The sequence below is a fragment of the Macadamia integrifolia genome, unplaced genomic scaffold, assembly GCF_013358625.1.
Source record: "Macadamia integrifolia cultivar HAES 741 unplaced genomic scaffold, SCU_Mint_v3 scaffold263, whole genome shotgun sequence".
NCBI classification, from domain to species: Eukaryota; Viridiplantae; Streptophyta; class Magnoliopsida; order Proteales; family Proteaceae; genus Macadamia; species Macadamia integrifolia.
The window spans coordinates 420,375-443,303 of record NW_024868844.1 but is presented as its reverse complement, the minus strand read 5'-3'; the positions used below and the strand labels follow the sequence as shown (position 1 = coordinate 443,303).

Genomic DNA, 22,929 nt, shown 5'->3' with positions numbered 1-22,929 from the left:
AAAATTAAGACATATATTAAAAAAAAAAAAAAAAAAAAGGTCGAAGGTATTTTAAGTTTTTCCAACCTGCAGTAGCATAACACGCTTGTTTGTTACAAGTAATATCCTCTGGTAGGGCACACTGAAGTGATCCTCGTAATAATCAGACAAAGCATACTTTGAAGGCTCCTTGAATATTTCCATACAGCCAAATTGCCTATTAGCTTCTGCGAGGAAAAGGATCATCTGAAAGTGGAAACACAAATTACATCAAGAAATTCCTTCACAACCTAACCTGTAGATTTCTGTCATTGAGGAAAGTATGATTAATATAACCGTATGGTCTGAGAACTTAAAAATTGCCCAAAATGATATCCTGGCTATTCTCGACTCTTGCTTCTTTGGTCAATTTTAAGCCCTAAGTAAGTTATATACTTCTACCCAAGTTGTAGAAATAAGGCTTAGGAGAGTAGAAACAACATTATCACTAAATTTCAGCAGCTGGGATTTGGATGGTTCGAAGCCAATAAAAGATTGATAATGTAGCATTTGACTTGAGGGAAGCAATCAGACTTCCGGATTTCATCACCACACACACACATACATGCATGGATATGCCCAAGGTTCAAGGTATCGGGTTTCGACCCTTGGGGAGACCGAAATTTCGGTCGAAACTTGGGAAATTTCGAGGAAACTATGAAACTTTTCCCGATTAGGTGGAAACTTTGGTTTTGACCCCCAAAATGTGTGTTTTTTTTTTTTTTTTGCATGTTTTTTTGTGGACGTCTTATGTTAGACATTTCTAACCCACTCACATAATTAGTTTCATGGAAAAAACACCTAAAGTCATACTTGTGGTGTTGACCAAAGTTTGCTAATGTACGTTAAGTTGTTGACTGAAACTATACTACATAAGTACATATATAAGTTACTAACTAAAAATGTGAAATACATTATTAAAAGTTCAAAACAAACAAAACATAATGTAAAGGATCCAAAATAAATAATAATATTACATAATTGTGAGTTTTCTCTCAAGTCTCAACAGTCAACAGTCAACAGCCAATAGTCAACACTCAAAAACCAATTCCAAATAGAGTGTCTAGGTGGTTCCAATCCACAAGTTGCTACCACTGCAGATGTCATAACCATTCCTCTGAATGCACCACATATGAATCCCATGACATGTTTTGGGCCCAATTGTTTTAGTAGTCTGCCACTGCCCATCTATAAGATGCATCATCAAAATCAGCTAGGTATCCCAGCCTAGGGAATGGCTCAGTCATAGTGATAGGATTTAGATGTGACACACAAGGTTGGGATGGATACTCGAAGATATTGTCAACAAAAGATGTCCCACCCCCTGAACTACCTCCTGTCCAAATGAAGTAGAAGATCCACCATACTTTCCATACCCACCACTATATCCAAATGAACTGGTGCTCTCGAAGGATGGCACACAAGGTTTGGGGAAGATGAGATTTACCTTTTTGGTCCAAACTCCCTTCCTTAGGTAGATTTTCCATGAATGTGCAAGATCCAAGCTTAGAATGAAGATTTGATGACACAAGGACAAAATTTTGAGTGTTTTCCCAAGTTTCCCACTTCAAAGAGAAGAAATAGGGGTAGAGGGTTGAAATTTTGGAATAAGAAGGCTTGGTTTCCCATTTAAAAAGGTTTTCCAAAGGGTAACCCATTGGTCCACTCGAAAATTCCCACATTTTCGAGGAAAATTTCCACATTTCGGTTGAAACCAACGACTTTTAAAAGTCACATGGTATTTGATATCGGAGTTCCGGGATACCATGGAAATGTGGAAAATTTTGACGGTTATCGGTGGAAACCTTGAACCATGCATATGCCACACATTACATGTCATGACCTTTTTGTTCTCTCCATTTTAATTTTTGTTTCATCAAGCAGTATATAATATAGCTGAAAAGTAAAACGAATATCCTAGTACACAATGACACTAGGATAAACATTAAATGGACTCTAAATGCTTTTAACCGTTGGTTTATTGTCATGTACAGCCTGGAAGCACATTTTCATAATATTTTGGGAATTTGGCACAAAACATTTAAAGATAAAGCATAAGAAAGTACCTGCCCAATTGCTTCTTGCTCACAATACTCCCTAAGAACACCATCTGCATGAACGGCCCGGGGGTTTCTGATTCTCTGGAAGTTAGTCTTACTATTGAAGACCTCTAAGCATTTGGTACAACTTGCACCGATTCCATCCACTGTCAATGAGAAGAAATCTAGTGCTCCACTCACTGGTTGCACTATGAATCCAAGGAAAGCTCGTCCAAGACCATGTGCAAGCCCTAGAAGACCATGTTGTCTGGCACTCTCCACAGGCTTTGTCACTACACCAGACACTCCAAAAGCTACACCTTGTGCAAAAGCTTCAGTTCCTTGAAGAATTCCATCACCCACCCCAGTGATTCTCCTTGACCATACCTGATTCCACATTGAAGAAATTAATTATGTCATAAAGCTTTAGGATTGCATTTTCATTTTAAAGGATGAGATGATTTACCTGCTTTGAACGCAACTGTAGAAACTGCCCATCTGTTGAGAGCTCAGCAAAACCTTTGCTAAGAGATGCTAATGTTGAGCTTGTCATACCAAGCACATCTACTGAAAATATCAGATGTAAAGGATTATGGATCAGGTCTCTCCAAATACGGTTTATGATTGCAGGAACAACAGCACTTTTCCGCATAAATCTGTTCTTGTGCATGACCTTCCTTAGATGAACCTGAAAAAGAGGTATGATGTTATTTGAAGCAGTAGTACTGTATAAGAAATATCAATATGATGCTTAAAACTAACCAGGTTTTATCTCTCTCTCACAATGGGAGAGAGAGAGAGAGAGAGAGAGAGAGTTCATTTCACTGAAGCATCAATATTCTTCCTTTCTAACAAGAGACATACAATTGAAATGGCAGATAACAGAGAAATAAAAAATGACAGATCAAGCAGAGAAACATATACACAGTATTCACAAAGGAAATGCAAGCGTTGTATTTTCTTGGGGGAAACCATGGATCCTGTTAAGATTGTTCCCATTGTGTTAGTATTATGATAGCGGGCATTTTGGGTACATAGTTCTGTTTATAGTAATGCTTTACGTAATGTTAGTACATAGTTTTGTTAAGTTATATAATGCAGCATAGGAGTCACAGTTTGGACTGTTTGGTATTGTGACCAAATCATAAGCCTCCTTTCTTTCCCAGACTTGCGGCTGCTATTCTCTTTCTTCTCTCTCTCTCTCTCTCCTTTTTCTAACACTGATTTCCAGTGTTAGGGATTGTTTTATGATATCAAAGCAACATTATATGTACCTTTCTTCAATCCTTGCTTTGATAGTCTTCTAGTGATCTTCCCTCTTATTTGCAGCAACCAATTCTGCCCTATCTATTTTATGAAACCCTAGTTGTCGATGACATGAAAATAAACTAGAGTTTCTCATGTCTATGCTACCTACACGAAGAAAATTGTCTACTATAGCTATTCCATGGAGGTATCTTATCGATTTCTATGAGGATTGGTTGCTGTTCCCTCCCTGCAGTACTGTATTTTTTTTCCGGCTGCATTGATTACTATGATTACTCCTCTTATAGCCAACTGAGTTTTAGGGCATTGTTGGCCCCAGTGGAAAGGTCTTTCTACACTCACTTGAGGCTGATAAGCCTCTGTTTTTACTGAAGAATACTGCAGTTCTTGTTCCTGCCGATACCCTGTTTTGAGCAGCTTTCTGGAAGAATTGATTTCTCAAATTACTTTTAATCTGTTCCTTAAGAGTTATATCATAGGGAATTCTTGGCCCCCATCATAGGGTCCGTCGACTTCAATTTCAGCCAGATCCAACCTGTGGATCATCTGTTATATTAAATCTTCTTAATTCTGGTGAGAAATTTTTTTTTTTTTTTTTTTTTTTCTCACAATTTGCAATTCTGAAATTACTTTTAATTCGACCGTCAGGATCAAGTGATACTTTGGGGAATTATTAGTCCTCATTGTAGGGTTTTTCAACCACAGTTTCAGGTAGATCTACATTACTTCTATATTTCTGTCACTGGGCAGAGGTGATCTTACCTGCCCTTATCGGTTATTTGCTGTCTCATTGATCATCTTCAATCTGGTTGGTGAAGTTGCTGCTGTGCATGATGGCTGATCCCAAATCTACTTGTGGACGCTGTTAATGTCCATATTGCTACCATCAAATTGAATGGAGTATCTAATTATTTGTTATGGCCCATGCTGTTAAGGTCTATATCAATGCTAATGGCAAGCTGAAGTACCTCAAATCTGACCCACTTTCTTCTGATTCTAAAGAATACGAGGAGTGGATTCATGAGAAGACACTCTTCTTATCTGGTTGTGGAACAGTATGGAACCAGCCATTTCCGCCAAAGGAGTTTGGGATTACTTGAAGAAAAGCTTCTTCAGGAAAAGAATTTGTCTTGTATTTATGATCTTTCTGATAAAATGTTTTAACTTCAAACAGGGGGACAAATCTCTGAATAAGTACTACAATGCCTTCAAGAGAATGTCGGAGGAGCTCAATTTTATCAGTCTCTTACTACTGATTTGGAACAGTTGAAGATTCAGTACGCTGAGTTTCAGGTTGCGAAGTTCATGGCTGAATTAAATTCTGATTTCAGTCAGTAAAGAGCCAGTTGCTTGCTGGGAGAAGGTGCCTTCCCTGAATGAGACCTTCTCTCGTCTTGAAAGCCCTTTCTCCCTCCAGAGCTAACGTCCCATGATCCCATCCTCTTCCAAGGAGAGTTCTACCTTCGTTTCTGGTAGTAGTTGTAGTTCTAACCTTCCTGGGAGAGGCGGTGGCTCAGGGGGAGCTTCCAGCCGTCATGCAGGTGGGGATGGGGGTGGTGGACAGAATATAGACCAGCTGTCCATATAGTGTACTTTTCGTGGCAAGTCTAACTATGCTTTTGAGACATGCTGGGCTAAACATGGTAATTGAAATCATTTGGTGAAACCAAACTTTCCCCTCCATCTGGAGCTTGTTCATCAGGATCTGTGTCTCAAGACAATTACAATCAGCTGCTGAAATGTCTCCCGAATCTTGAGTCACCCACTGCTACTTTCTCTTCCACAGCTACTCTACAGCTACTCTTGCTCACACATGTACATCGGTTCTACTTCCTAGCACATCTACTACCCTTTGGATTATCGATTCTCAACTGGCAAGTCAAATAAGTTTTCTCATTTGTATAAGATTCACAATCCTTCACCTGTAACTCTTGCTAAACGGTCTTCAACCCATGTGAAGTCATGGTACTATCTCACCTAATTCATCTATGACCCAATCTTCATGTGCCACAATTACCTTTAAATCTTTTATCAGTTAGTCAACTTACTAAATCTCTTAATTGTTTTGTCACCTTCATCCCTCCTATAAGTTAGAATATAAGGATGGAGAGAAAGTACGAGAACAAGAGGGTGGAAGGCTGGAGGAGAAGAGGAATTTGGGGATGACGAGTTTGGGATTGCATAGATGAAATCTTATTTACTACAGCATTTTTAGCCGAAAGACTTGGTTGTCCTCAGGTATTTTCTTGATATTGAAGTACCTTAGAGTAAAAAAGGGTTAGTTTCTCACAGAAAAAATATGTTTTGCATCTCTAGAGATTGGTATGCTTGCTTGACCCACACCAAAAGTTTGGGTTAGATGATGGTAAGGAATTTGATGATAAGAACCGGTACAAGAGAATGGTTGGGAAACTCATGTACTTTATTTTTTACTAGACCTGACATATGCTTTGCTATTGGAGTTATTATTCAATTTATGGCATAACTTAAGAAGACTCACTTGGACGCAACATATAAAATTTTAAAATATCTTAAGGGTGCTCTAGGAAAGGGGCTCACTTAACAACCTCATCAGCATATTGATTTAGTTGGATGCTCTGATGTAGACTGGGTCGGTGCTCACGGTGATAGGAGATCTACCATAGGTTGTTGAACATTCATTGGTGGCAATCTTGTCACATTGAGAAGTAAGAAGCAAATGACTATGGCTAGACAAGTGCTAATTGAGTATAGGGCCATGGCTCATACAACAACCGAGTTTTTTTTTTTTTTGATTGAAACAATAGCCGAGTTAATGTAGTTGAAATCGTTGCTTCAAGAGTTGGGGTTACTAAGCCTATGAAGATATTCTGTGATAATCAAGCCACTATCTACAATTCTAGCAACCCGGTGTTTCATGAAAATACCAAACATATCGAAGTTGATTGCAACTTTGTCAGGGATGTAATAATGAGAAAGTTGATTGATACTCCGTTCGTTTCTTCTACAAATTGGTTGGGTGATATGTTTACCAAGTCTCTTTTTAGTCCTAACTTCCAGAAAGGCTGATTCAAGCTAGGGTAAGGGTGATGTATAAGCTCCAGCTTGAGGGGGAGTGTTAGGATTGTTCCTACTGTGTAAGTACTACTATAAGGGTATTTTGGTTCCATAGTTCTGTTTTTAGTAATGCTTTATGTAATGTTTAGTAGTTAAGGTTATACTTGTAATTTCCATTTTGTTATAAGTTATATAAAGCAGTATAGGAGATAATATCAAATTGTGAGCCTCCTCTCTATTATAAAGGTTGCTAAAATAGAAACTAAGACTAATCCTATATAAGACCCAAATTCTTAATATTGGGGCTTATAGAGTTGGCTTGGCCCATTACAATAGTAAGCCCAAAAATGGTCACCTGAGAAGAATTGTACTTGGAAGCTGGTTGATCATACTAGGGAGAGAGTTCTAGTTGGATGTAGATGGATTAATACAATCAAGTACCAGTCGAATGATACTGTCAAGAGATATAAGGCCAGATTGGTGGTCAAAGTATATTGTCAATTGTATGGAATTGACTATCAGGACATATTTGCCCCTATGGCCAAACATAATTCGATAAAAGTTTTTATTCACCCTATGAGGTAAAGGTACTCTCACAACTCTAATTGTCTATGTGGATGACATTATGAAGGTAGGAATTGACGGAGTTGCGACAAAAAGACTGAAGTCTTGTGCTTCTTGGCTAAAAAAATTGAGTTCAAAGTACTTCTTGGGGATTGAAGTGTCAAAGTCTAAGAAGGAAAAAGTATTTGTCAGAGGAAGTTTCTACTGGAATTTGTTGAAAGAAATAGGAATGTTGGGTTGTAAACCAAGAAATCGTCCTATTGATCAAAATCACAATAGGAGAAGACTATGGTTCGTGCCTTGCTGATGTAGAAAAGTACTCAGAGAGTAGTGAGGAAGATGATTTACCTCTCTACCTCACACTCACCAAGATATCAGCCATGCAGTTGGGGTGGTGAGTGAAATTATGCATGCTCCAAAGAGTGGGCATTTAGATGTTGTGTATCACATTCTCAAGTACTTAATGTCCACACCAGGAAAGGGATTGTTGTATGCCAGGCACAAAACCATTTGGGGTTTGAAGGCTACATTATTGCTGATTGGGCTGGCATTGTTTCTGACAAATGGTCTACGTCGGACAATTGCACATTTGTGGGTGGTAATCTGGTCACATGGAGGAGGAAAAAAAAAATACTATTGTGGCTAGATCAAGTGTGGAGGAAGAATTTAGGGCAATGACTCATGGATTATGTTAACTCCTATAATTGAGACGGTTGGTTTAGGATTTGGATTTGACATTGAGGGACCTACGTGGATATACTATGACAACAAGGCTACTCTAAGTATTGCTCACAGTCCTGTGCAACATGACCGAATAGACCATTGAAGTAGACCAACATTTCATCAGGTAGAAGATCAAATCTGGTTACTGATGGAGAACCCTTAGGGAAGGGAGGGGAAATCAGAGTAGAGATGGGGAAAAGGAGATCACACTCACACATTCATTCAATAATCAAATTGCTCTCTAAATCTTCAGTCGATTACAACCAATATATAGGAAAATAGGGACATGAAATTAGAAACTTAACTAGAATGGAAACTAGCCTAAATTAGGAAACAACTATAAAAAGGAAACCAAAGCAAGGAAATAAATCCTACTCCTACGTTCAAGTCTGGAAATTAAAAGCATGAAATAAAATACTAGGTAAACTACTAATTTTATTTCCAACCCTTGTTGGACCAAAACCCTGGGCTGGACCGGTTCTTCTTGGCTCTTGGCTTCCAAAGCCGGTCATGCTGGTCCAACCAAGAAAAGGCAGCCGTATCTGCATCAACTCTCCTCCTCTGAAAAGAACTCGACTCCGTCGAGTTAGGGAAAGGACCGAGGAGACCGTCTGAAAGAATACGCTGAATGAGGAATGATCCCACCATCTTCTTGAGCTTAATTTCAGGGAGATCTTTGGCAGGATGAAACTTCATAGTCTTGTTGGCATGCTTGAAGGCATAGGTATTGGCATAGCCACAATGCTGTACTTTCTTATCAAACAACCAAGGTCGACCAAGAAGGATATGGCACACCTTCAGAGGGAGGACATCACATTGGACTGTATCCTTAAATCCACCAATAGAATATGTGACCAAGCACTTATCTGTGATTTTGAGATTAGTGTTGTTCACCCAAGCAACCTTGCAAGGATTAGGATGTGGTTCTGTATTCAATCCCAGCTTACGAACAGCGTCTTCAGAGACAACATTAGTGCAACTGCCTCCATCAATGACCAAGGTTAGCAACTAATCATTGCACTTCACACGAGTCTGAAAAATACTACTGCGGCGCCAATCTTCATTTTCAGTGGCCTTTTGAGTGGTCAACACATGACGAATGACATAAAAAGGATGTTGGTCATCGTCACTGAGAGTGTCATTGACTTCACCTGTTGCACGCTCTTCTCTTAAATCGACTGTGTCAGAACCAAGTTGCTCTTCGGGAATATATGGCAGAGGAGATTCCTTATCAATAAAAGCAACCAAACGGCTAGGACATTGGGCACTGATATGTCCAAATCCATTGCATGAGTAGCACCGAACTGTGAATTTTGAAGAATCAGAAGGTTTATCTGAACCACGCCGAGGGGGTGAATATGGGCGAGTAGGCCGTGAAGATGACATTTCAGAAACATGACGAGGTGGAGAATACGGCCGACTAGGTCGTGAAGAAGCCATAGATGTAGCACTTGCCTGTGGCTTGCTAGATGACCTCTCTTGGATAGGAGACTGTTGCCAAACGGAACTAGTACCTCGAGAAAAAGTATCTGCAAAATTTCTCCGGTTGTATGGGCGTTTCAGACTTTCCTCGACCTGATATGCCACTTGTACGTCGTCTTCCATTGTAGGTAGTCGACTAGATGCAAGGGCAGCACTAAGTTGAGGGTGCAAACCATTGCGAAATTGGGCCACTAAGACTTCTTCATCCCACTCAAAGTCAGAACGAGTGGCCAAATAATAAAATCTAGCAACATACTCTTCAACGGTCAAATTCTCTTGTTTCACCTGTGCAAACCTGAGATGCATGCGTTGCTTGTAATCAGAAGGCAAGAATCGCCGATTCATGACTTCATACATTTCAGCCCAAGTAGTGACCAACCCAATGCCTCGGATTCGGTTATGTTGTTGTTGCTTGATCCACCAGACTCGAGCCGTGCCTTTCAGTTTGGCCTCTGCAAATAGGATCTTTCGAGCCTCAGTCAACCCGTACCATCTGAAGAATGTATCTAAACTGTGAATCCAGTCAAGGTACAATTCTGGATTATTGTCTCCATAAAAATCAGGGACATCCAGTTTTGCTACTCTTTCTGCTCCATCATCATGTCTACCAGTCCCATATGGTGGTGGAGGTGGTGGTGGTGGTGTATGATGTGGTGGTGGTGGTGGTGTTACTGGCAGATCTTGTGGAGTGGTGTTGGAAGAATCCCCAGACTGAATGGGACTCTTTCCTTTATCTGCTGCCACCAAACGATCAATAGAAACTTGCATAGATTCCACCATTGTTTTTAGGGACGTGACCATGTTAGTGAGAGCATCAAATTTTGTATCAGTTTCTCCTTTATAAGAATTCAGCTGTTGAACAACTTCACTATTGGCTACCATGGTGATGAGTAACAAAATAGCACTCAAAGAATAATGGTAGAATAGTAAATAACTGAATGCTTAAAGGGCAGGGATAGAATGGGAATTTTTTTTTTTTTTGAAGTTCGAACTAAACCACAAAAAGTATGTCAATCACGTGTGGGATAGGGGTTTGCTGGAAATAAAAATATATGGGACAAAAGGGGAATAAAGGAGAAAGGGAGGGGTATCTTAGGAAACGAAAGATAAATAAAAGGAAAAGGAACAAAAGGGGAATCGTGGGGGTGGGTTTTACCGACCAAGGAAGTGTCTCCTTCTGGGAGATGGAACCAGCAGTGGGAGTTCGGCGAAGGAGGAGGGAGGCGGCGCGACTCCGATGAAGAGATGGGTGACTCGCGACGGCTTCAACTCAGGTATGTCGCTGCCTCTCTCTTCTCATCTCGTCTTCTTTTCTTCTTCTTTCTTCTCGATTCTTTTTCCTTTTTTTTTTTCTTTGCCGTCGGGGACAGAGATGAGCGGCGGCTGCTGTTTGAAGGGAAAAAAATGAGGGAAGAGGCGGCGGCTGCTGTCGGAAGAGAAAAAAAAATGAGAGAGGAGGCGGCGGCTGCTGTCGCTCTCTCTGCTGCTTCTCCGACTTCGTCCGTCGCTTACTTCTGGTTCTGTTTTCTCTCTCTTCTTTTTTTTTTTTTTTTTTTTTTTGGACTGAGACTGGAAAAAGTCGATGGAGTTGTGGTTCGGCTTCTCTATTTGCAGCAGTTTTTTTTTTTGGCTGTTCTCTGTCACGGTAGAACCAAAAATAGAGAATGGGAAAAGGAAGAGAACGAAGGAGGATCCTTCGGCTCTGATACCAAGTTGATGGAGAACCCTTAGGGAAGGGAGGGGAAATCAGAGTAGAGATGGGGAAAAGGAGATCACACTCACACATTCATTCAATAATCAAATTGCTCTCTAAATCTTCAGTCGATTACAACCAATATATAGGAAAATAGGGACATGAAATTAGAAACTTAACTAGAATGGAAACTAGCCTAAATTAGGAAACAACTATAAAAAGGAAACCAAAGCAAGGAAATAAATCCTACTCCTACGTTCAAGTCTGGAAATTAAAAGCATGAAATAAAATACTAGGTAAACTACTAATTTTATTTCCAACCCTTGTTGGACCAAAACCCTGGACTGGACCGGTTCTTCTTGGCTCTTGGCTTCCAAAGCCGGTCATGCTGGTCCAACCAAGAAAGGGCAGCCGTATCTGCATCAGTTACATTTGCACTCCTTTGTGCAGACAGGTCATCAATTGGCAGATACCTTCACCAAATGGCTCATCTCTCACCAGTTCAATACCCTTTTGTTCAAGTTGAGAGTGTATGATATTTATTCTCTTACGGGCTATTTGTTCAACTAAAAAAAAAAGCTACTGAAATTTAACACACAAACAATTCAAATATCTTTCCATATGCACAAATTGTAGAGGTAGCTTATGAAAATCTCTCACACTTGTCCTACTGATTGGTTTTGTCCTTGGTACATTAAATAACATATATTCAATTTGTTCCTTGCAAGTTTTTGATAAGACGAGGTTATAAATGGAACATTGAAAATTGGGACTTTGCTCAGGTTATTCAGTCAGTTCACGTTGAATAGAGCCAAGGATCGAGATCTTGGTTTCGGTCCTGTGTGCTGGATACCGTTTCAAAGTTTCAACACTGGGCTTTGACCTAGGCCTTCCTGGGTTGAAACATGGGTTTCATTTTGGCCAGGCCTGAAACCGAGACAACTCTGAGATTTCAGTCAGTTTTGACTGAGATTTAGTTCCATGAATAAAGCAAAACACTCATTCAAAATAAATGCAAATGGAATTAGTGTTGTACCTGAATTTTAAATGCATTTCCAACCGCTGACAGTATGGGGCTCCAGATGCCTAGAATCCCATGGGGTCTCTGAGTTGGTTCTGTCTCCAGTGACAACTTCAACCGAACTTCTGAAACATCTATTAGGCTGAAAAAGAGAAGTTGAACAGTTAGCACCATATTTCCATCTATTTCCATCCCAGCTTCTAAGCAATCAGTTTGCAGTTGAGGGATGGAAGTTCTATAGAGAAGACACAATTATCTGGTGATAAATGTAAAAAGACTTAAATAATAGATTAAAAGAATTACTTAAAAGTCTTTAAGTAGATAAAGCACCAACTTTCCTACATATTTCATTTTCTTTCCTGTTTCTAATTTTCAATTTCCTAATCTACCTTTAAATATGATACAACACCATTCCTGTCTAACTTACAATGTGCAACCAGGGTTAATTGCTGATTCTGTCCTATTTTGACTTCAGACCTGCATGTTGTCTAATTAATTTCAATCCAACCCTTAGATCTGAACCATACTTCAGGGATTGATTGATCCAGCCAACAAAGGAACCCGATTTGAATGTTAGGCTGACATTTTCATTGAGATTAATTAAAAATCTCTTATTTCTTGAATTTCAGTTTCATATTTGATTCTCTTCTAATTACTTTTAATCTGACTGTTCAAACATTACCATCTTCTGAAGGACTTCTCTATTAATTATTTGTGATTGATTGTCAAAGTCTCACCTTCATCTGAGAAGGTTGACTTTTCTGCTGACTGTTTGGGTTGGGTTTGCTTGAGATCTTGTCTTGGAGATGTTTAGCCTGAATCTAGGGTTCTTCCTACCTACCCCAGCACATGCGCTATATAACTTAACCATCTTTGTTATTGTTCGCTGTCGTTTCACATAAAAACGCAAACAGTTGGGGAAGGGCAGGCAGTGTCAATATATAAATCAAAACTCCCCTGCAAGTGCGGGCCAAGATCCCATAGTCCTTGCAGGTGGAGTTAATGTAGGAGTGGGTAGCAAGTAAATAACTCCCACAATGATAACCCCAAGCACACAAGTAACTGGTCCACAATAGCTTAAGAATAGATGATAGAAAACTAGAGAAATAACAAAGAAACAACCAGCAATAATACCCCAGGGATGTAACTTCAAAACAGGAACAAAAACCAAGCTAAAATTGTCCCAAAGGAGAGGAGAGAGAAACCAGCGACTGGGAGAGAGAGAGAGAGAGAGGTGCAAGCTGGCTGTGTGTATCCCTAATGGAGCTGTACTTCTGGTCTAATGAAGGTCCCTTGGAGGTAACAAAAACCTGTCAGTCTGATCAAATTCTGACGGTTGGAATTGAAGATATGAAGTTTCTTGATTTCAGCCCTAGGAGAGAGAAAAATCAAGAATTGCAGGAACTAGCAGTGAAAAATTCAACTTTTCACTGTAGAAAACATTCAGATGCCTTCTTGCATAAGCACTCCTCCTATCCCAACATGGGATGCATTAGTAGCCACTTCAAATATAAGATCAAAATTGGGTAGTCTAAGCACTGTTGCTTCTGTCATTTTTTGTTTGATCAAGTTGAAAGCTTTAGTGTGGCTGCCGGAGTCCATTGAAATGAAACTTTTCCCCCTTTTGTGCATTCCGTAATTGGGACTACGATGGCACTGAAATTTTGGATGAATCGTCGATAAAATGAGGCAAGACCATGAAAGCTATGAACCTCGGTCAAGGTCTTTTTACCTTCTTCGGATCAGCTTCTATGCCTTGTGAAGACAATAAAACCAAGGAAGATAACCTTGGGCAACATAAAAGAACATTTCTTCAGATTGATATAGAGCTTCTCTTCCCGTAGTACTCTCATGGCACGTCTCAAATGATCAAGGTGCTCATGTTGTGCCTTACTGTAGATTAATATGTTACCGAAGTATACTACAAGGAACTTGCCAATGAAGGGGCGCAATACAAGTGTCATCACCCTCATAAAAGTGCTAGGTGCATTAGTGAGACCAAAAGACATAACCTTCCACTCATACAGTCCTTCCTTTGTTTTAAAAGTTGTTTTCCATTCATCTCCTAGACGGATTCGAATTTGATGGTAGCCACTTCGTAGATCAATCTTTGAGAAGATGGAGACTCCTGTCAACATGTCAAGCATATCATCCAAACGAGGAATAGGAAATCTGTACTTTACTGTGATTTTATTAATAGCACGGCTGTCAATGCACATACGCCATGATTCGTCTTTCTTTGGTGTCAATAGGGCTGGCATTGCACATGGACTCATGCTCTCAACCAAGAACCCTTTCTTTAACAAATCATCCACTTGCCTCTTGAGCTCGGCATGCTCTGTAGGACTGAGATGGTAAGTGGGAAAATTAGGGAGTATTGATCTAAGCACAAGGTCAATGGCATGATGAATATCCCTCATAGGTGGCAGTTCATTAGGCAATTCCTTTGGCACCAAATCTGAAAAATCAGCAAGTAATTGGTTGATTGTGGGGGATGCTTTACCTCTTTCACCGGTTCAGCAGTCTTAATAACAAGAGCTATGATTCGTCCGGTTTCTTCACTAATGGTTAAGAATTCTCTATGGGGTAGTACACATAACTTGTTGTCTAAAGTGTTCTTGCTGAAATTTTCTTTAAATGGTTGCTTCTTTTGTTCAGTGGTTTTGGAAGAGGTCTTTGCAACATTCTTTAAGACATGTTGTCTTCTTATTTGGGATGCCCTTAACTTGTCTTTTACCTGAGGTATGTTAAGTGGGCTTGCCTTTGTGATCGAAGATGCATTGGTTCTTAGTACCTCCCATTAGCACATTATTGTCATATAACCAAGGCCTTCCAAGTAGTACATCGGTGAGGACCATGGGGATGACATCACACCATACACTTTCTTCATAATATGAAACTTTCAACGGGACAGAACATCGTTGAGTTACAGCCATGGTGTTGTTGTCTAGAAGGGATACCTTGTATGGTTGTGGATGGATTTCAGTCTGAAGCTTTCCGTCAATGGTAAAGGCTTGAGATACCACATTCACACAACTCCCACTGTCCACAATCACTTGAGCTTTGTGAGGTCCAGTAGACATTAAGGTGCAAAAGATATTGTTCCTCCTCTAGTCTTCACCCGTAGTTTTAGCCACTAGGATTCTTGCAACCACATTGACATAAGCATAAGGATCATCATCCTCTGGTGTAAACTCATCTTCCAGTTCATCCTCCCCTCTCCTTCAACTGCAACATTAACAGTCCAATCATCATCCTGAGGTTCATGGATTTGTAAATCCGGGTTAGACTCAATGGCACTGATGACGGAGTTGAATCGTTCACACTTAGGGCAGAACTTTGCCATGTGTCCAGTTCTCCCACAGCCATAACACATCACAGATCCATTCTCCCTTCCCCCCATTGGAGCCTTCCCCTTATCCTGTGTATCTTGTGGAGCTCAGGTAGGGAATCCAATGGGTTTGGTTGGTACATATGGCTTTTTGTTGTCAGTTGGCTAGTTAAACCTTCTAGAGGTTGATTTGATCAGATCCTCTACTTCTAGTGCTTTGTCAAAACAAGTATTTAAAGAGGGTATCTCGATCACACCAAGCTTCTCACGAATATCGTGCCTCAACCCTAGTTTGAAACGAGATATGAGCAGTTCTTCGTCTTCTTTATGGGCACCTGTTCATGAAAGCAGTTCATTAAAATGATCAATATAATCTCCTATAGTCATAGTACCTTGCCTGAGAGTATTTAGCATGTCGTAGAGTCGACGTCGGTAAGTTGGTGGTAGGAACCTGTCATTGAGGATAAATTTCAAGTCTGCCCAATTGTGAGGCATCTGACGATTGCGGATTAGCCTATCTTCTTCATTCTTCCACCAGTCCTTAGCTCAACCACTTAGCTTAGTGACAACTAATTGGACTTTGCTTTTTTTAGGCATACGGTACCACCGGAAGTAGTCATCAAAGAAAGCTACTCAGTCCTAGTAGTAGAGGGGATCGTGCCTCCCATTGTACTCTTTCAGTTCTAACTTGACCTTGTATGTATCATCAGGCTAATAAAGCTGATTGTCATACTCATCATACTCCTCATTCCGAGCTGGTACATTCCTTCGAGGTTGCATAGTGACTCTTCTGAGAACATTACCAATGTAATTGACAGTAGGCTGAACATTAGGTTGGGTGTTAGAGTGAGCAGCAATACTCTCTTTGAGATCAGCCAACTGTCAGTCATATCCATCCATTCTTATAGATAAGGCTTGGATTGCTTTCATCACATCTTGAAGGGTGGGTTGGGTTTCTTCTGTCTGAACCATAGCTCTGATACCACTTAACGTAGGAGCGGATAGCAAGTAACTAACTCCCACAATGATAACCCCAAGCACATAAGTAACTGGTCCACAATAGCTTTAAGAATAGATGATAGAAAACCAGAGAAATAACAAAGAAACAACCAGAAATAATACCCCAGGGATGTACTTCAAAACAGGAACAAAACCCAAGCTAAAACTGTCCTAAAGGAGAGGGGAGAGAAACCTGCGATTGGGAGAGAGAGAGTGAGGTGCGGCTGGCTGTGTATCCCCAATGGAGCTGTACTTCTGGTCTAATGAAGGTCCTTTGGAGGTAACAAAAACCTATAAGTCTGATCAAATTCTGGCGGTTGGAATTGAAGATATGAAGTTTCTTGATTTCAGCCCTAGGAGAGAGAAAAATCTAGAATTGCAGGAACCAGCAGTGAACAGCTCCAGATGATCTTCCAACAGGGATCAAGTGGTCCTCTTGGAGAGCAGAACCAGTCCCTAAAAGGGCTTGCAGATCAGATATCAGACTTGGACAGTAGAGGAGATCGATTGGCTTTAAGAAGGGGGACTTCTTGATGGTCGATCTTAGTACTCACAGGATGAACAGGTCTGAATTCTCTGGGCTCGATAGTTGCAGCAAACAGTGAACAGAAACAGAAATTAAATGCAGAAAGTAAGAAAAAAGATAAGGGAATGTGGGGGAGGAGTGGCTGTCTCGGCCAGGGCTTCTCACCCACAACTATCTCAGTTGTTCTAAAGCAATGTTTGCAACTTTTCTTTATTCAAATCTGAAAATTAGGGTTACATAAGCTCCTCTATATATAGAGGACAGGACCTTCCTAATTATAATCATACTAAGACTAGGAATAAACCTATGTGGAAAATAGAGTCCTAAGACAATTTGGACTAGACATACCACTTCACTAATACCCCTTAAGGGGATATAAATCGATAGGCCCAATGGGCCTCTACTTAATTAAAAAAAGCTAATTAAATACCCCCTAGCCGATGGGCCCAATGGGCCATTATTTCTACTTAATGACTTAGCCACTCAAGTGGTCAAAGTGGGGGTCGATTGGGCCTTCTTGGCTGGACCCTTCTTCCTCTCATATCTTCTTCCATAATGTGCATCTACATCTGGAGTTCATGTGGCATTTCCTTTGTGTGGCATCGAGGAAAAATGTTGAGGAAACTCTGACACATTTCACAGGAGTCGAACACATGACCTCTCCACTTTGATACCATGTTCGCTACCATTTCACCTAAAATCTCAAACTGTTAGGAAGGGCAGCATCAATGTATACATCAACAGTTACTATAGGACAGGAATCGCCACTATGCCTTCCACATTTATATTTACTTATTTTCTTATATTTTAGTAATGCACTCACTATAACACCTAATATCTCAACAATTTTAAATTCCTAAAGCTTCACTTTCATTTATTAAAAATAGATAGTGATTCACCGCCTCTTCGATTGTGCCAAGTAAATTTGAAACTGGACCATTTCAAATCATTTATGCTGATATCAGTCATTAAATGCATCAACTAAGAAAGCATCGGTAATGTCACCACGTTGCTTTCCATGCCCAAATTGGACAAAATTGAAGTTATCACCCAACCCCCAGGGAAGGGGGCCAACCTGCAACGCAATATCTGAAGGTCACCTTGAACAATAATTCTCTCAGAGCAAGATTTTATGAATCTGAACTCGGTTTTGAGACAGTTGATTTAGAAGCCGAGCGTGAGCTAGGTGAAGTCAATGGCAATGACAATGATGTGGAGTGACACCCTTGTGGCCTTGTTATGTTCTTAGTTTTGTTTTGACTACTTACAAGGTCATTTGGGGATGAAGATTGGCACCACATTAATATTTATAGACCCGTGTGAAATGCAATGATCAATTATGTAGTTTGGTGATTGATGACAGTAGTTGCATTAAGAGATTCATAAGCTGGGATTGCCAACAGAACCACATCCAAATCCTTACAAAGTTGCATGGATGAACATTAATCTCAGGATTACTGACAATTGTTTACTCATATTTTATCGGTGGATTTGTGGATACGGTAGAGTGCGACGTCCTCCCTTTGAAGGTGTGTCGTATTCTTCTTGGTCGACTGTGGTTATTTGATAAGAAGGGATGACACTGGCTACGTGAATATCTACTCTTTCAAGTACGGCGACAAAACCATAAAATTCCATCCTTTTACCCGACAATAACAACTACAACAACGAATTAGCATTTTCCCAACTAAATGGGGTCATTTACCTGGATCCGCAAAAATGGAAAACATAAAAAAGGAAAGAGGAAAAAAAAAAATGAAAGAAATAAAAAGCAAGAAAGCACGACAGAAACATCATCCCACCTACAATTAGTCGGCAACATGGATCTTCACCCTCCAAACAGCTATGTTTGAGGTCATATTAGAGTTAAGTAATGTAAGATTGGATCAATCCCAAGTAGGATATTTAGTAAATTCAATAAAAATCAAATTCAGGGACAGATAATATGAACAAAACAGAAATAAGAGAATGAACAGAAGAATGGGGGTAGAGGGAATGGCTATCTAAGCCTGGGTCTCTTACCCTCAGCTATCTCAGCTGATGATCATCCTTTCTTAGGGAATGATTTTGCAGACAAAAAATAAATTTTTAATTCAATCAAATTCGTGTTCAATGTTATAGCCCCTTACAAACTTATATAGAAGACTCAAAATTGATTCAAACATTAACAAAAATCTCGTTTTCCTATTTACTACCCATATTTTAGGCCCATTAAAGTGGCCCATTACAAAGAAAATCCATGGGATCAAAGGCCTAACACATACATAACCCAACCTAAGGCTTATTTCCAATAAAATAAGCCCATTCAGTGACTTATTTGCATCATAAGACTTAGCCTCTGCATATTTTCTTACAACATCCTTTATGGTCATTTTAGGCCTACCCCTACCACCCCTTTTTTGTACTCCTTCCATCTGGATTTAGTCACTTCTCCTTACTGGAGCCTCTCTCGGTCTCAGTTGGACATGTCCATACCACCCCTTAAATGACATTCTCGAAGCTTGTCTTGAATCGAGGCTACTCCCAAGTCATCTCTAACTTGGTCATTCCTTATTCTCTCTCCTAATTTTTCCACACATCCATCTCAACATCCTCATTTCTGCTACGCTCAGCTTATCTATGTTACATTTCTTGACTGCCCAACATTTCACCCCACACATCATAGCCGGTCTTACCACAATCCTGTAGAATTTTCTTTTAAACTTTAAAGGAATACGTCGATCACACAACACCCCAAATGCCCATCTCTGCTTCATCCATCCTACTTTAATTCTGTGAGAAACTTCATCTTCTATATCACCTTCCTTATTTATGATTGACCCCAGATATCTAAAACAATCGCTCTGCGGCATCTCTCTCCTCAAGTTTCACTACTTCGTTATCCATCCTTGTGTGACTAAAGTTGCACAACATATACTTTGACTTTGTGCTACTAATCGTAAGGTTCAAAATATCGGGTTTCGACCCTGGGGGAGACCAAAATTTTGAGGAAACCAGGTAAATTTTCTTGGTTTGGTGGAAACTTTGATTTCAACCCCTAAAATGTGTTTTTTTTTTTTTTTTTTTTTTTCTATTTTATGTGTACATCATATTTTAGACATTTCTAACCAATTCACATAATTAGTTTCATGGAAAAAAAAGCTAGTCATACTTATGGTGTTGACTAAGGTTTGCTAATATACGTTGAGTTGTTGAGTGTTGACTGAAACTATACTACATAAGTACATATATAAGTTACAAACTAAAAATGTGAAATACATGATTAAAAGTTTAAGACAAACAAAAATCCAAAATAAATAATAATATTACATAATTATGAATTATCTCTCAAGCCTCAAGTCTCAAGTCTCAACAATAAACATTCAACATTCAACAGTCAACAGTCAACAGTCAACAATCTATTCAAAGTAGAATGTCTAGGCGGCACCAGTCCATGAGCTGCGTACCATAGCAGATGTCGTAATCGCTCATCTAAGTGCACCACATTAGGGAAGATGGGATTTACACATTTGGTCCAAGCTCCTTCCTTAGTTAGATTTTCTATGAATGTGCAAGATCCAAGCTTAAAATGAAGATTTGATGGCACAGAGGCAAAATCTTGAGTATTTTCCCCCTTGACAAAGAAGAAATAGAGGAAGAGGGTCAAAATTTCAAAATAAGAATGCTTGGTTTCCCATTCAAGAAGGATTTTATAAAGGTTGGTTCAACCCAAAGGGTCGAGTCGAAAATTCTCACATTTCGTCAAAATGTGAGAATTTTAGTCGATAATGGTCGAAACCATTGCTTTTTAAAAGTCACATGGCATTTGGCATTGGAATCATGAGATACCATCGAAATGTGGGAAACTTCGAAAGTATCGGTCGAAACCTTGAACCATGATATTAAAACTTGTTGACTCCATGGTAGATCTCCATTACTCCAACTTATCATTAATCCCTGTTACTGTGTCATCCATAAGAATAATATCATCGGAAAAACACATACACCATGGGACATCCACTTGGGTGATCTTGGTTAAGTCATCCATGATAAGTGTAAACAGATAAGGGCTTAAAGCAGAAACTTGATGCAACCCAAAAGAAATTGGGAACTCCCTACCTTGACCTCCCATGGTTCTACACTAGTCACCATACCCTCATCCATGTCTTTAATTATATCGACATATCTACTCAACACCCCTTTCTTCTCAGATTAACTCTCTGGGAATGGCCAAAACCTTGCATTAAACTATCCATGTTTTCCCAAAATAGTAGCTTACTACTATCATCCTTTTACCCTGACATTAAACTCAAGGAAGTGGTGGAATTGTTCCTCCAACATGTTGATTCAAATGGTCTACTTGGTCCCTTCCCCAACTTGATGGGGTCGAGTTCTTTTCAGAGGAAAATTGATGCAGTATCACTGGACTGGTTGGACCAGTTTGACTGGCCTAGAGCAAGAAAGAACTGGTCTAACCTGGGATTTTGGTTCCAAGGCTTGGAAGTAGTTTATTTATTTTATGTCTTTTATTTGCTTTGGATAGGATATGTAGGAGATAGGCTAGTGTTTTATTTGAACTCCATTTTACTTTCAATGATAGATTAGGTTGTAGTTTCAGTTTCTTCCAAATAGGACTCTATTGCTTATATACATTGTAATACAACGTTCGACACACAACATGATTTTGAATAAGAAATTGAATTGGGTTTTGCTACGAGTAAGTGTGTGAACTTGTGCTTCCTCTTCCCCCTGCAATTCTAAGGCTCTTCTCAGAGTTCTTCCCTTCTCCCAACTAGGCCTCCACCAAAATACCTTTCCATTATATCCAATAAAGAAGGTGTGGATGTTGCCTTTCTGTGTAACTAAAGGAGAAGACTTCTTAAAAAATTACCACTAGAACACTGCAAAAGGGATGGCAGTCACTGGATCAATTTCTGGTCCTTTGTACTGATGTTGTGGATTAGACCACTTGTAAAATTGTGCCACATGCTCACAGGGCCAGGATCACATCAAACATAATTGTTTGATCTTTCTATTCAGCTGAAGTTGGAAGAGTTCCCTAGAAGGGTACCATATGCACAATGAGATCATACCATTGAAGGGTGCATCTTGGAATATCTTTCATTAAGGACAAAAAATAGTCAGGTACAGTTAATGGCAGAAATGCTGGGAAAGTCAACGGTGAAAGACATAATAGACATGCTAGAAAATTTATGGTTGGCCATGTAATATAGATGCTTCCTACACTTGCTCCTAGTCCCTGACTAGACAGTTCCCATATCTGCTTTATGCATTTGGTTGTGCATCCAGCGACAGAGTCAGCAACTTGAGCAATTATGACATGAGATACACCGTTAAATATTGTGGAAGGATTGAGACACTTGTCTTGTTGCAAGGACTACCAACATTAAATGGAAATGATGGCACTAGTTGTTGTGATGATTCTTATAGAAATTAAGTATTAAATGGAATGGAAAAATAAAATGGAAGACACTTATCTGGCTGAAAGGACTCTGCAGATGTAAACTGGAGGAGATTATCAACATGAGGATGTCATGATTCATGACAAGGATGATCTGAAAGAACGGTAAATCAAGATTTTGAAAGCTGTTGGGTTCTTCATAAAATACATTAGAAACATTAGAAACAGATCATGGATTTTGACACCTGAAACTTGGTTGACACTACGACAACAGAGGTTGAACAATGCTTAGGTCTTAAATGGCCTGGAATGTTAATGAATCTCAAAGTATCTTCATCTCTATTGATGTGATTTATGCATTTTATTGGAGATTGCTTCATAATGGTAAAACATCTAAATATTATTAAAATTCTAAGGTATGACAACAGAAGTTAACAATGATTAGGTCTTAAATGGCCTGGAATGTAAATGAATCTCAAAGTATCTTCATCTCTATTACATTGATCTGATTTATGCATTTTATTGGAGATTGCTTCATAATGGTAAAGCATCTAAATATTATTAAAATTCTAAAGTATATATCCCTTGAACTTTCTTTTTTTCAGGAAATTATGTTGCAACATACAAAAATACGATTACCACAATGGAAAAAGTGAGTAGCACAGTGTTGAGTAGAAAAACCACCATGGAAAATACCACACAGCTCTTTTTATCACAATTGGAGAGGTGGTAGCAGATCATATGAATATCTTGACAAAAGAATAGAGCAGAAGTTATTTTTTTTAGGGTAGGGGAGGGGAGGGGAGGGGAGGGGTGGGGTGGGGTGGGGG

General features: G+C 39.5%; 1 protein-coding gene across 1 annotated transcript in view; it reads right to left on the bottom strand.

Annotated features, from left to right (window-relative positions):
• LOC122066914 overlaps positions 1-22,929 on the bottom strand; it is a 179,474-nt gene that overhangs the window by 11,456 nt on the left and 145,089 nt on the right. Inside the window, exons 53-56 of the mRNA XM_042630743.1 lie at positions 11,858-11,984; positions 2,524-2,745; positions 2,085-2,444; positions 67-225 (exon numbers count right to left, since the gene is read on the bottom strand). Coding sequence (XP_042486677.1) covers positions 67-225; positions 2,085-2,444; positions 2,524-2,745; positions 11,858-11,984 — 868 coding nt within the window. The remainder of the gene's footprint in view (positions 1-66; positions 226-2,084; positions 2,445-2,523; positions 2,746-11,857; positions 11,985-22,929) is intronic.